Source organism: Neomonachus schauinslandi, chromosome 2 (genome assembly GCF_002201575.2).
Source record: "Neomonachus schauinslandi chromosome 2, ASM220157v2, whole genome shotgun sequence".
In the NCBI taxonomy this organism is placed as follows: domain Eukaryota; kingdom Metazoa; phylum Chordata; class Mammalia; order Carnivora; family Phocidae; genus Neomonachus; species Neomonachus schauinslandi.
This window is the reverse complement of record NC_058404.1, coordinates 182615409-182628242: the sequence shown is the minus strand read 5'-3', so window position 1 is coordinate 182628242 and position 12834 is coordinate 182615409. Positions and strand designations below refer to the sequence as shown.

Below are 12834 nucleotides of genomic sequence, written 5' to 3'. Positions count from 1 at the left end.
CTTGGTCACCAATAGATACAGAAGCCTAGTGTAGCATCCTTAATGTTTCCTTAGTATTATGAGAATAGACTTTGTTAGCCCTACCCCTAGATTATCATTTTCAAAACTGGCACTTGAGGGGAAGACAAGAGATCCTGGTCTGGTCTGATAGTTGGGCCAGTACTGTATTACACATAACCTCTGTTGAAGATTTATTTAAGATTGAGTAGTCCTGCAGTGAAAGAACTGATTTTACTTTACATGAACCAGTTGCTCTAAAACTTCTTTGAGCAGAGCACTCTCACATGCAGATTGTAACTGTTGTGGAGCTCACTGTGAGAAGTACTGTCTGTGATGATGTGAAGAACTTACCTGGGGAATCTGACAGAAATAGGGCATCTCCATGAGTTTGTTGGGGGGGTGGGGCATGAATCTGGACACCTTTTGGCAACATTCCAGAGGAGCAGTGAGAAGAGTCCAGCAGAGGCTTCTGAGCTATCCAGGTGTCCCCAAGTCCAATTTCAAGGAAGAGTTTTATTTAATAATTGTATTAAATGTCAGCCATGTGGTATACTTAATTGATTAAACAAATTAGAATGTCATTATTCATAAAAAAAAAAAAGAATGTCATTATTCATTCTGTTTTGCAACTTTTCTTTTAAAATTATCTTTCTGTTTTTTATTGCCTATGCAGGGGTCAGCAAATGCTTTTGTTTTGTAAAGAGCCAAGTAGTACATATTTTAGGATTTGAGGTCCACATGATGTTACACAGTCTCCTTTTCTTTTTCATAAAAGACATTTTTAGTTCTTAGGAAGTATGAAAACAGGTTGCTGACATGGTTTTCTAAAACCTGGCCTCTAGTAGTATTTCCCAAAGTGTACTTGCAGCTCTCTAAAATGTTTGTGGTGGTGGTGTAAATGGGTTTCTTTTCTATAAGACAGTTCCTGTGGGAACTTCTATTATTTGGATTTTAGAAGTGACAGAAATCTAATTTGAGAAATAAGGGGACTGAACCTATTGGTAGATGACTGGATGACTAGACCTCCCCACTCTGTGGATCACTTCTCTCCTAGAGTAGTTGGGGCTGTGGCTGTGATTGCTCCCAGCTCATATGTCTCATATGTCCACACCACCAACACACACACACACACACACACACACTGTAAATCACATATTAATCACACACACACTGTAAATCACCTATTAGTCCCTTGGCCCAAGCATGGAGGTAAGTGAGTGTGGAGTAAGGGGCTCTTTTACAGAAGAATGGGCATTAGCACCATAAGAACATTTTTTTTTAATAGTTTTTTTTTTTTTTAAGATTTTATCTATTTATTTGAGAGAGTGAGAATGAGAGAGAGAGAGAGAGCATATGAGAGGGAGGAGGGTCAGAGGGAGAAGCAGACTCCCTGCTGAGCAGGAAGCCCGATGCGGGACTCGATCCCGGGACTCCAGGATCATGACCTGAGCCGAAGGCAGTCGCTTAACCAACTGAGCCACCCAGGCGCCCCAGAACATTTTTTTTTAAATGAATTTTGTTTGCAGTATAAAAAGGTTCAAATTTTAAAGGAAAACACAGCCAAAAAGGGGACAAATACAATGACAGGCAGTTTGAACATACTAACCTAGCATGGCACTTGCCATTATTTCATGTTAATAAAAATATTGATAAAAATAAAATTTTCCACTTTTCTAAAGCTTCCGTGTTTTGAGTAAGCAGACTCTTTCAAAAGTAGTTGCTACACAGTGTTCTTCAAATAATTTTTAATTGGTTTTTATTCAGAATGAATATTTTATGTTCTAAGGAATCATTAAATGAAATTAACAAAGAATATACTTCAAACTTGTTAGAATAGTAACTCTTCCAAGAAATTATGAGTTTTAACTTTGTCATTCTTTTTAACAATTCAATAATACAGAGTAATAATTTTACTAGTAAGAGTCTTACAATACCTACATTATGTTTTCCAATGATAAAATTTCCCTCATTCTTTTTTAAAAAGACAATGGATGATTTTGCCATTTTATTGAAATACTTTTGACTTTTTCTAAACCAGTCAGTGGGTTTCAACCCAGGTGACCTCCCCCTTGTACCCCGCTCACATTTGCCAGTATCTGGAGACAGTTTTGGTTGTCACAGTTTGAGGAAGGGTGCTGCTGGCTTCAGACGGGTAGAAGCTAGAACTCCGGTGCACAGAACAGTCTCCTCATAGCACAGGATTATTTTGCCCAGGGTGTCAGCAGTGCTGAAACTGAAACCCCATTCTGTTGGTGAAACCCTACTCTATTTGGATGAAAGGCACATGGGCTCTCATTCTTTGGGCTTTATTATTTAATTGTTTTTTTTTTTAAGATTTTATTTATTTATTTGACAGATAGATACATAGCAAGAGAGGGAACACAAAGAGGGGGAGTGGGAGAGGGAGAAGCAGGCTTCCCACTGAGCAGGGAGCCTGATGCGGGGCTCGATCCCAGGACCCTGGGATCATGACCTGAGCTGAAGGCAGATGCTTAAGGACTGAGCCACCCAGGCGCCCCTTAATTGTGTTTCTTTAGAGTGTATCGTCTTTGTTATGGCTCCTTAAGAATGCTGGAAGAAATGATCAAGCTTTAATTACCAGAGAACATAATTTTAATGGGTTTGATGTTCTATTAAGGAAGCAAAGGTGTTTTTTTTTCCTTGTTGAAAGAAGCTATTTGGCAAATTAGTTACAAGACAGCTATTAATGGTTATCTGAAGGTTCTTGTTGCTTTTTCAAGAATCCGTATTATAAATATGAAGGGAGAGGATGAAAACGAGCTGTCATCTTGCACTCACCATAAATAACTTGAGATCTGAAATCTTTTGTCACAATCATAATTGTACACAGCTGCTTTCAATACAAGCAACTAGCATGATGGCCAGTGCCAGGATAGAACAGGCTCTCAATAAATCTTTAATGGGAAGATGAATAAATGTAAGGTTTACCTGTCATGGCCACAGATAGTGTGCCTTGCAAGTCAAGTGACATGCCTGATCATTTACCTGCAGGCCCTTTTCAAGTTTGCTCTCAAACTTCAGTGGAAGTACTGCCAACGCCTTGCCCCCTCTTCTGAGAGTATAATAGTAATAGTAGGAAAGTTTACTGACACTTGGTATAAGTTAGTTGGGCTAACTTAAAATACATAGGTACACTTCTATCTTACAGGTAAGAAAACTGCGTGTGTGTTTCACAGCAAAGCTGTGCTTTTAACTGTTGCAAAGTATCTGATAGTATAATTTCGTCCTTGAGAGTTGGACTACCTAAGTTTGAATTCTGGGTGTTTATTATCCTCTTGAGAAAGTTACTTAACCTCTCCCCCCGTTCTAAAATATGCCTAATAGTGTGTCTTAAAGAGTTCGTGGTTTGTTTGGAAAGACAAGAAAGACATGAAATCTGACAGACATACCAAGTAATTGCTAAATGATATAATAGAAATTATAGATGTAAATAGATTATAGGGGGTGAAATATACTTAAAGTTGCTACTTAAAATTTTTCTTTAAAAACATAATAAAATTTTTCTTTTCAAGTATATAGCAACTTTTCAAGTTTCTATGCTAAGAACTGGACTTCTCCACCAGTTTTGTGAAGATACTGGCCTTCTGACTTTGCTGTTGGTTTCTTGTCCACCCTGAACTCTATGATTAATCACCTGAGTAACACCTCAAATACCTTATCATCATTATCCTTTCCAGGCTGTACCTCTCTTATCCAGTACCCAGCAGTTTTGAGAATATGCTCTCTGTATTCCCAGCTTTGGAGTGCTAGAGGGAATTGGCACCATCATTTATAGATTCTACCATTAGCTAGCTGGTCCTTTGATGGTGATCTTCATTTTACTTGTCCATTGTCGGCTGCTTTTTGCCATTCCTTTGAGGGTGTTGCCAGATATTTATGGCTCTTTTCTTACCATTAGATGTTACAGTGGCTTCTCATTTTACAAATAATTTGTAAAAGGTATTCTGTTAGCTGGCATCCATTAGACTTCTTGCTAAAAATAAAGTGACCTTCACCTCTGCAGCATCTCACCTTTTGATTCTTACCCTCTTTCAAGGTTGTCTCCTTCCATAGCATCTAATAAACAGTCTCATTTCTACCCCTTTCTGGTTCTTCACCATTTCCTTTTATACATTTTCTTCTTGACTCTGTGCTTTCTTTCTGGGAGATTTCATTCACTGTGGTGGCTTCATGTGTGAACTATATACCAGCAGACCCCACTTTTGTTCCCCAGACCTATCTCTGGAACTGCAGATGGGAATTTCCAACACCCTATTGAATACTTAGAGCCTGGAGGTCAGGGACACTTCAGAATTCACATTTGTCAAACAGAATCTATTAAGCTACACGCACTTCTCCCAGACCAAAATACAGTTAGCAAGTCTTTCCGTCTTCCCTCCTACTATCTTCCATTACCTCTTTTTCAGTGTGTCAGCCTTTTTTTCAAGTTTGTTTTGTCTCAGTGCTTTCTAATCCTTTCTCTATTCCACCACTAAAAGGGAAATTAATTGAATGTTTAAAAAACCTTAAGATCTCGCATTGCCTTTTTGTCTAGATTGAAAATCCACAGTGTTTTTCTGTAATGGGGTTTGGGTAAAATTAAATGATGATCTTTTCCCAATTCTCAAAGAGAAGGATTTTATTTTATTTATTTATTTACATTTAAATGTTTTCCCCAGGTCCCTTAAAAATTTTATTACTTGCTACCACTTTTATCATCATCTATCAGAGTGGTATTTGAATTAACTTAAACTTTCAGAATTAGTATGTAAGTTTACAAATGTCAACATTTTTTTTTTTTAAGATTTTATTTATTTATTTGACAGAGAGAGACATAGCGAGAGAGGGAACACAAATGGGGAGTGGGAGAGGGAGAAGCAGGCTTCCCGCGGAGCAGGGAGCCCGCTGCGGGGCTCGATCCCAGGACCCTGGGATCATGACCTGAGCCGAAGGCAGATGCTTAACAACTGAGCCACCCAGGCGCCCCAAAATGTCAACATTTTCAAGCGGTTTGACAAGCCTTTCACACCTGGACTCAACCCAGTGTGTCCCCTTTCCTCACTGCCACGGCTCACTTTTGACTCCTAACAAGAACTGCAACACACTGGGCAAGACATTCAAAGTGGTTTTAAGAATCTTCTTACCTTTCTGGTTTATGAGTATTAAATGAAGCAGTGCACATCAAATGCTTAGTTCAGGGCCTGGCACATAGTAAATACTCAAGAAATACCGGCTGCTGCTTTGTTGTTGTGTTGATCTTATTCCTCAGCCTGAATCTCCGTGTACCCAAATGTGCACGGTCTCTGGTGTCTTTATACATACTACTCCCAGATGCTGGAATGCCTTCATCTTTCCTCGTCCCACTTCCTGTGCCTACTCCTCTTACTTTTTTAATTTAACTCTTCTAAGAAATTTTTCCTAGTGTGTACAGTTAACCCTTGAACAACATGGGTTTGAACTGCATGGGTCCACTTATATGTGGATTTTTTTCCATAAATGCAGTACAGTACTGTAAGTGGATTTTCCTTATGATTTTAATAACATTTTCTTTTCTCTAGCTTACTGTATTATAAGAATCCTGTGTATAATACGTATACAAAGTATGTGTTAATCTACTGTGGTATCGGTAAGGCTTCTAGTCCACAGTAGGCTATTAGTAGTTAAGTTTGGGAGGAGTCAAAAGTTGTATGCAGATTTCTGACTCTGCAGGGTGCTGGCTCCCCCAACCTCCACATCATTCAAGAGTTACCTGTAGTTCTTTATCACCCTTCCCCTCCTTGACACAAATATTCCCTTAGTGGTGCTTTTTGTTCATACCTCTGAGTCGTGTATTTTATTACAATTTGTTTTCCAAACTCTTGTCTTCACTGGACTTTTAAGCTCCTTGTCAGCAGTAGGGAATCATTCTCAAGCTATTGGATCTCAGTGTTACCTGCCCTGCCTTGCCAGCTAACAGGTTTTCAGTCAATAGCCACACTGGCTGCCATCTAGATTATTTCATTAATCTCCACAACCGCTCTGTGTTAGGGCTGCATTATTATCTGACTGGGTGAGGTGAAATGATTTGCCCCAAGCCACTTTCTAAGTGCTACAAGTCTAGAACTCCCCACATTTAATAATGTACTGTTATTGCATAGCTGTCCTCTTATACATTTGTCTTTTATTTACAGTATAAATAAAATAGCATTTAATACATTAAAAGTGCTTTTTGATTGTTTTTGCTTTAATTTCAGAATGCATAAAACATCTCAAGAATTGGGACTGCAGATTCAGAATTGTTTGATCTGTGTAGGCTTTATATACTCTCGTATTGCTTAGCAAAATAATCGAGAGAATAAATATTTCAGACAGTGGACTTTTTATGCAGTTTATGCATAATAGGCAGTTGAAGTAGTTTGTACTTGAATTAACACTATTTTTTTCCAAAATTTAATTTAGTTTTACACTAATTTGAATTAACCTTTATTAAATTTTATTATGTCTTCGGTAACATCCTTCAGGGTAATTGTGTGTTTGTGTATAAATGATAGCCTTTTCATAGTCTTTATGTAAGGCTCTTATTTTAAGAACATGTAATGATAATACATGTAATAAGTTTGGGTGACTAGTGATTTGTTATGGCTTTGTATTCATTGGAAAATACTGATTGTAGTAGCTGGGGGAATGGCGCTGGTGGTGGTGGGGAATTAGATTATTAAATATAAAAATGTTGCACGTCATTAATTTTACAGACAGTTGAAAGCAAAGTAAACAATGTGTATAATGATTCTAGTTATTCTGTAGAAGTTGTAATTGTGATTTAATTCAGTTACATCATAAATTCCAGGAATGAGGGACAGTTTCTTCTTCCCTTTTTTTTTTTTTTTTGGCAGTTTCTTCTTTTAAAGAATAAAATACAGAGTTGAAGATGAACAATATTTACTCCCCCATCGTATAATATTCTTTAAATTTAGTTATTGGATTTGTTTTGCTTTTTTGTTTTCATTTTTATATTTGCTTATTTAAAAATATATTTAATCATTCTTTTCATCACAGAGCATATAGTAATATTCTAAATCTCACCCCTCTAATAGTAATACTTATATTTTATTTTAGGGAAGCTATGCGAAATTACTTAAAAGAGCGAGGGGATCAAACAGTACTTATTCTTCATGCAAAAGTTGCACAGAAGTCATACGGAAATGAAAAAAGGTAAGGTTATTGTTTTTCTGATGGATAGTTAATTGTAGCTATCATGAATTTGCAAGTGATTTATTAATATACCAGTTAGAGGGTGGTTTCTTTTATTGGGTTGCTTTGCAAGTACCAAATGAAAAATAGGGGATTTGTCTCTATTGAAGGGGAGAAACAAAGTGAACTGTGGCATATTTAGTAAAGATCATCTGGCTAGGTCTCTGAAGTTATGAAATGAAATAATCCATAATTTGCCGGGTTGGGGGGCGGCCTACATGATATTCCCTAAGTATTTCTGTGGTGCATTAGCTCATTCAAAAAATAGCTCTCCTTTTGGTGGAAAATGTAGTTTTATAAACATGACCCTCCCCCCCAAAGTACTTTTGAAAAGGAGAAGGCTAAATAAACACCTGAATTGAGTGATTATAAAGCTCTCCACCTTGACCCTATGCCTATTCAGGTTAAGAAAAATAGCAACACTGAGTTGGTACTCAGTTTGTACTCAGAATGTAGACACTACAGAAATAACCTAGAAGTCATATTCGCAGAATTAAACTATAACAAAGTGATCTTCATATTTAGTGTTTGCTGCAGTATCTTATGAATTTCAGCATTTGGGACTTTTGCTGTTTGTTTTTTTCATTTGGTTGCTGGATTTTCTTGTCTTTGGGACTTCTTTGAGACTGTGTTAAGCATTTCGTGGACAAAGGCTGCTTGTGGGGGAAGATGAAAGATTTTTTGGATTGGCCAGAAAAGCCCAAACTGAAGTGAGAGAAGGAATGAAAATTCAGGTTTGGATATTGGGTTGAAAGGGATGACTGGTATTTTAGAGTTTGTGAGATAAAGGAAAACTTAGCATAATACATAAGAGGAGCGAGATGTAACTATGTGACTAATGTCTATGCTGGAAGAAAGTTAAGAGGTCTCTTTCTTAAAGCCCTCTCAATCCAAGCTGAGGTGATGGTGAAGCTGTGTAATTAATAACTTTATCCTCAAATAGGATGAGCAAATTCAAGCAATATTTAGGACTCATACTGCCAAAGTGTTCTTTCTTACCGTTATTGAAGCTTACTAAACTTCTGATTATTTTATCTTAATTTACTAATAAAACTTAGCCATCTGATTTAGAATTAAATATGGGAAGAAGTTAGTATCTACAGTTTGGGGCATAGAGTCAAGTCAAGATAGTGGCTCCTTTTTTTTTATGAAGTCAATACTGGATATTCATTTATATATATATATATATATAAAATAAAATTGAATGTGTGTGCAGAGCAGATTGTTGTAGAAACAGAGCAAGTAAACACCCTTAATATTTGATGAGTTAGTAGGCCAGCCATGCACCTCATAATAAACCTGAAGAAGAAACACTTGACCAGTGTTTCTGGACCAGACTGGGAATGCCTTACAGATATTTTAAAATTTTAATCCTCAGAATAATCTTGTAAAATCAGTATGTTACAATCCTCATTTTCTTAGTGAGGAAACTAAAGATCAGAAACTTTAAATATGCCCACGTTCATCTTAGTTTAGGAATCGATGGAGCCAGGATTAGAACCCCTGGGACTATAACTCCAAATTTCATATTCTTTTTATTGCCCTAATTTTCATAGCTTTCCATTTTGTGTCTGAGTGCTGGTCACGTACAGTAAGGCTTGAAGATGAAGGAGGTAAAGATGCCTAAAGAACACAAAGTTTGCCTCAGATCGTTCCTTTACCATCAGCTCCATGAGCCTGGGCTGCATCTGATGGAAATAGGAATAGATGTGCATTTATTGCAGCGAGGCTGTTCTTTCTCTGGATTTTTGAAGGTGCATTTTGGTATAGCTGGATTCATTCATTAATTCATTTTTTCTTTATTTTGGTTAGGAAATTAGGTGCCAGGTACTATACAAAAGAATCTTGACTGGGAATTTTGGAAGTCATTGTGTCATTTAATACTGAGTAACTGAGGCCCTGCAGGGAAAGCAGAAAGGAACAGCTACTTAAAGAGTTATGCCTAAGTCTAAATAAGGTTCCTCTTGTTAGTTACTGTTGAAAATGAGTACAAAGCTGTAGTGGCTTCTCGAGTAGGTGATTTAAAGGTTATCCTTTGTTGTGATTGCCTTCGTTTTCACTTCTCTCTCTTTGGGTCTGGCCTGGCCTATCTAAAACAGCAGATAAAGGAGAGCTTGAAGAATCTAAGCTTCCAGCTTCCAAAGACTGAAGAAATAATGATGGAAAGGCCAGAGTAACTACTTTCCTGTATTTTTTATATATTTGTATTATTAAATTTTCAGAGTAGACGTGTATTTGTTTTACATACGAAGGTGGAAACCTGTTAAAATTACTTGATTTTTAAAAAGGATCAGTAGTAAGGGACTGCTCGGGAGGTCCAGCGTTCTGGACGAAGCCTGGCCAGTTACTCACGGGTGGCGCACGTGGTGGAAAGAAAGATTCAGGCCTTTCTGAAAAGCCGCTAAGGCATTAGGCACAAGGTAACCTGGGGACATGACTGCAGTCTTCTTGGCATATAAAATAAGTCCAGAGAATGATGCTAGAAATGCTAGGTCAGGAAAATTTGTCCTAAAATTTTATTTGTCCTTGGTATTAACTTTGGTGCCTAATAACAAATATTTATCTTTTTGAACATCTGTTATCCCACTCATGTTAGTGATTAGTTTTACTTTTTCATTAAAGAAGGTTATTCTAGGTTAAAAAAATAGACTTTTAAAAAGATTATTTTGTCTAGAGGAAAATTTTCAATAAAGACAGGGAAACTACAGTTGACGTATTAGTATTGCTTCAACTTTGTGTCAACGGAAGTCATTAAGCAGTAGTGAAGGTGGTAGAGATACTGTTGAGGCGACAGTAAAGCCGTGTAGACAACGAGGTGATGCTCCTGAAGTCATACTGAGAATGTGTGTTAATTGAGGTAACTGGGGGGTGCAAAAAAGTTTCTATTTTGGTGCTTTTGGATTGAATAATCATCAAAGGATAATGATTCTGCAAAGGTCAGATAACGTAAATGATGTTTGGATTTTGTCTAACCTAACCTATTTTGTGTATTAGGCTGAATAAAAAGGCTTCTTTGAATCTGTAAGGTATTTTCCAGAACTCATCTTAGGGTTTGAGGAAAAAGTTGTTGAATCATTCTCTGAAAATAATTTAAGACGGACTTTTTAAACTAGGAAATGAATAACATTGTAAATGTGTGCATATTGCCACCAAGTGGCAGGAAAAAAACATTGTTTGTCATAGTTGCTAGATAAGAGCTGTAGGAAATATTAGAAAATCAAGGCACATTGTTTTGTAGCATATTCTTTCAGAGCAGCTGCTAAACTCTGCGAGCTGACCACTTGTTGGTCAAACTTTTCACTGTTTGGTACGTATTCACCAGTTGCCCACATTCAAAAAATCATGGATTGCACACGGCATTATAAGGCGTATTATAATTTTTCTTCTGTTAAATAGGTGGCCTTTTTTTTTTATCCTCACTCCCTTTAATTTCTTTTGTCTGTGTTCTTTTGTTGTATGTTTATCTTCTGTTTGATGAGGTTACTACTGAAGTCTGTAGAAATGCAAGCCTGACTCATTAGCTATTTCCAAGGGGATGTGGCAATATTGGGGTGTTAAAATATGATTCCATCAATGCATTATATAGAAATAGTCTGTTTAGACTGTATTAGATTCGCTGTTTTCTTATATCATGACTTTTGAATTGTAGAGTTGATTAAAAAACAAGGCTAGTTCAGAGGCATTTGCAAAGAGTCTTCTTCGTTTTTCTTATTTATTGCATGATTGGAAAGCACTTTCAATATAGAATCTTGGTCTGAGTTTTAAGTGATAAAGAATAGCTTGCCAGCCTAATTTTATACCTTGCTTATGCCATTTTATCACAGTACTCTTTTGAAAACCAGCAGTACCCAATCTTGTACAGCTTTAGCCCTTTTTATATTTTTCAGTTGTGAAATAAAAGCATCTTTTGTGATAACTTGCTGAGATTTGACTCCCACTTCTGGTACATTCTACTAAAGCACCGCTCTTTGAATTTTATAGCTGGTATACCAGTTTACTAAGGAATCTTAATATCAGTGTTCAGTAGAAAACACTAATAGGAGACAAGTTTCCTAAATTGATGCCTTCTCAACCTCCCAGTGGTGTGCCAGCTAGGTATTTGAGGCTGTGCCATGGTAAGCATTAGGTGGCTCCCAGGGTTAGAGGCCAGAAAGATCCCTGGTGTAGACCTGAATTGATCCAACTCCAGAACTAGGCTGGCTGATCCAGGCATCCCTCCAAACTTGGAGTGACCTGGAGCTGAGCCCACTCAGTCAGCTGTGACCTCTGTGTCCATGGCCACAGTGAGAGTATGCAGGCATGAAAGCTGCTCTGCTTCCTTTTTATTGGTTTAGATAAATATGGGAAGACTCCAGAGGCTTCCCTCCTTACTCACCTTGACTCCCCAGGGCCTACTCGGTCTACTTCCCCATTATCTAGGCTTCATCTTCTATTCTCAACTCCAGCCACACTGGTCTGTGTTTGTTTAGACAGAGTCCACTTTAGTCCTTCCTACTTTAGAGGCTTTCCACTTGCTCTTCCCTCAGCTGAAATGCTCCTACCCCAGCTACCCATGGCTTCAGGTTGTGACTCAGGGTCACCTTTTTAAGGAAGCTTTGCCTGGCCGCCCAGGTCGTCTACATTTTAAGTACCCTTTATCTGCTTTATTTTTTCCCTTAGTATTTATCATTAGCTAACAGAATATAGAAGCCATTTTACTCATTTATGTTTTTGGGTTTTTTTTAGTTCTCCTATTAAGAGTGTGAATTCCATCAAGACAGGAATTTTTGTCTTTTTTTTCCTACTATATTCACAGTGCCTGGTACACTAGGGGTACAGGCTAGGGGTATAATAATTTGATGAATTAATTAATATTACATAAATCCAGCTCACTTCTTATAAATGAATATAAATTGCTCCTAAAGTGGTCTTTTAGAGTTGAGCAAAAAGTAGATGTTATATAATTTTGATTCAATTCAGTCAATATTGTAGTAGGTGCTAAGGCGGGGAGCAAACAAGAAGTAGATACTAACTACCTTTAGGAAGGGCTGAGGCCAAATCCAGCCTGGTGTTGTTTGTGTGTTATACGCACAAGTAGGCACGTGTACACATTTTTTTGTTGTTGTCGTTTTCTTAAGCCTGTGTGCTGTTGGCCTACAAAGTGTTAAAAAGCATGAATTAGTCGCTAAATTTTAAAATTAGGAATTTCATCTAAAATTTGATTTCAAGCCTTTGTTCAACAATTGGAGGATGTGCCCAACACTAGGCCCACATGCAGGTAGTTCAGCAAAGTGATTGAGAGGATGTGTACTCACAGGCTTGCTATTCTCTGTTGTGCCTTGTTATCATTAGAGTGACACATCAGTGGCTGATTGTCATTGCATTTAAGTTCTTCTTTTTCTTACAGTAGGCTTAAAAGAATTAAGAAAAATTTTCCTTTACTCATAACTGTACAAAAAGTGGGAATTACCATGAGGGCTGTGTGTTTCAAGAAAGAAAGGAGGGAACCTATTTCTTGGAGTAATTAAAGGATATTCCAACTTATTTATTGTACACCTGCCTCACCCACTAAATTACTTACCTGGCTACTATTTGAGTTTACTTAGCTACTATTTGAGAGGGTAT

The 12834-nt window shown here is 37.4% G+C and overlaps 1 protein-coding gene across 1 annotated transcript in view; it reads left to right on the top strand.

Annotated features, from left to right (window-relative positions):
• Positions 1-12834, top strand: part of RBPJ (recombination signal binding protein for immunoglobulin kappa J region) — a 108333-nt gene that overhangs the window by 73902 nt on the left and 21597 nt on the right. The window contains exon 3 of the mRNA XM_021679451.2: positions 7096-7191. Coding sequence (XP_021535126.1) covers positions 7096-7191 — 96 coding nt within the window. The remainder of the gene's footprint in view (positions 1-7095; positions 7192-12834) is intronic.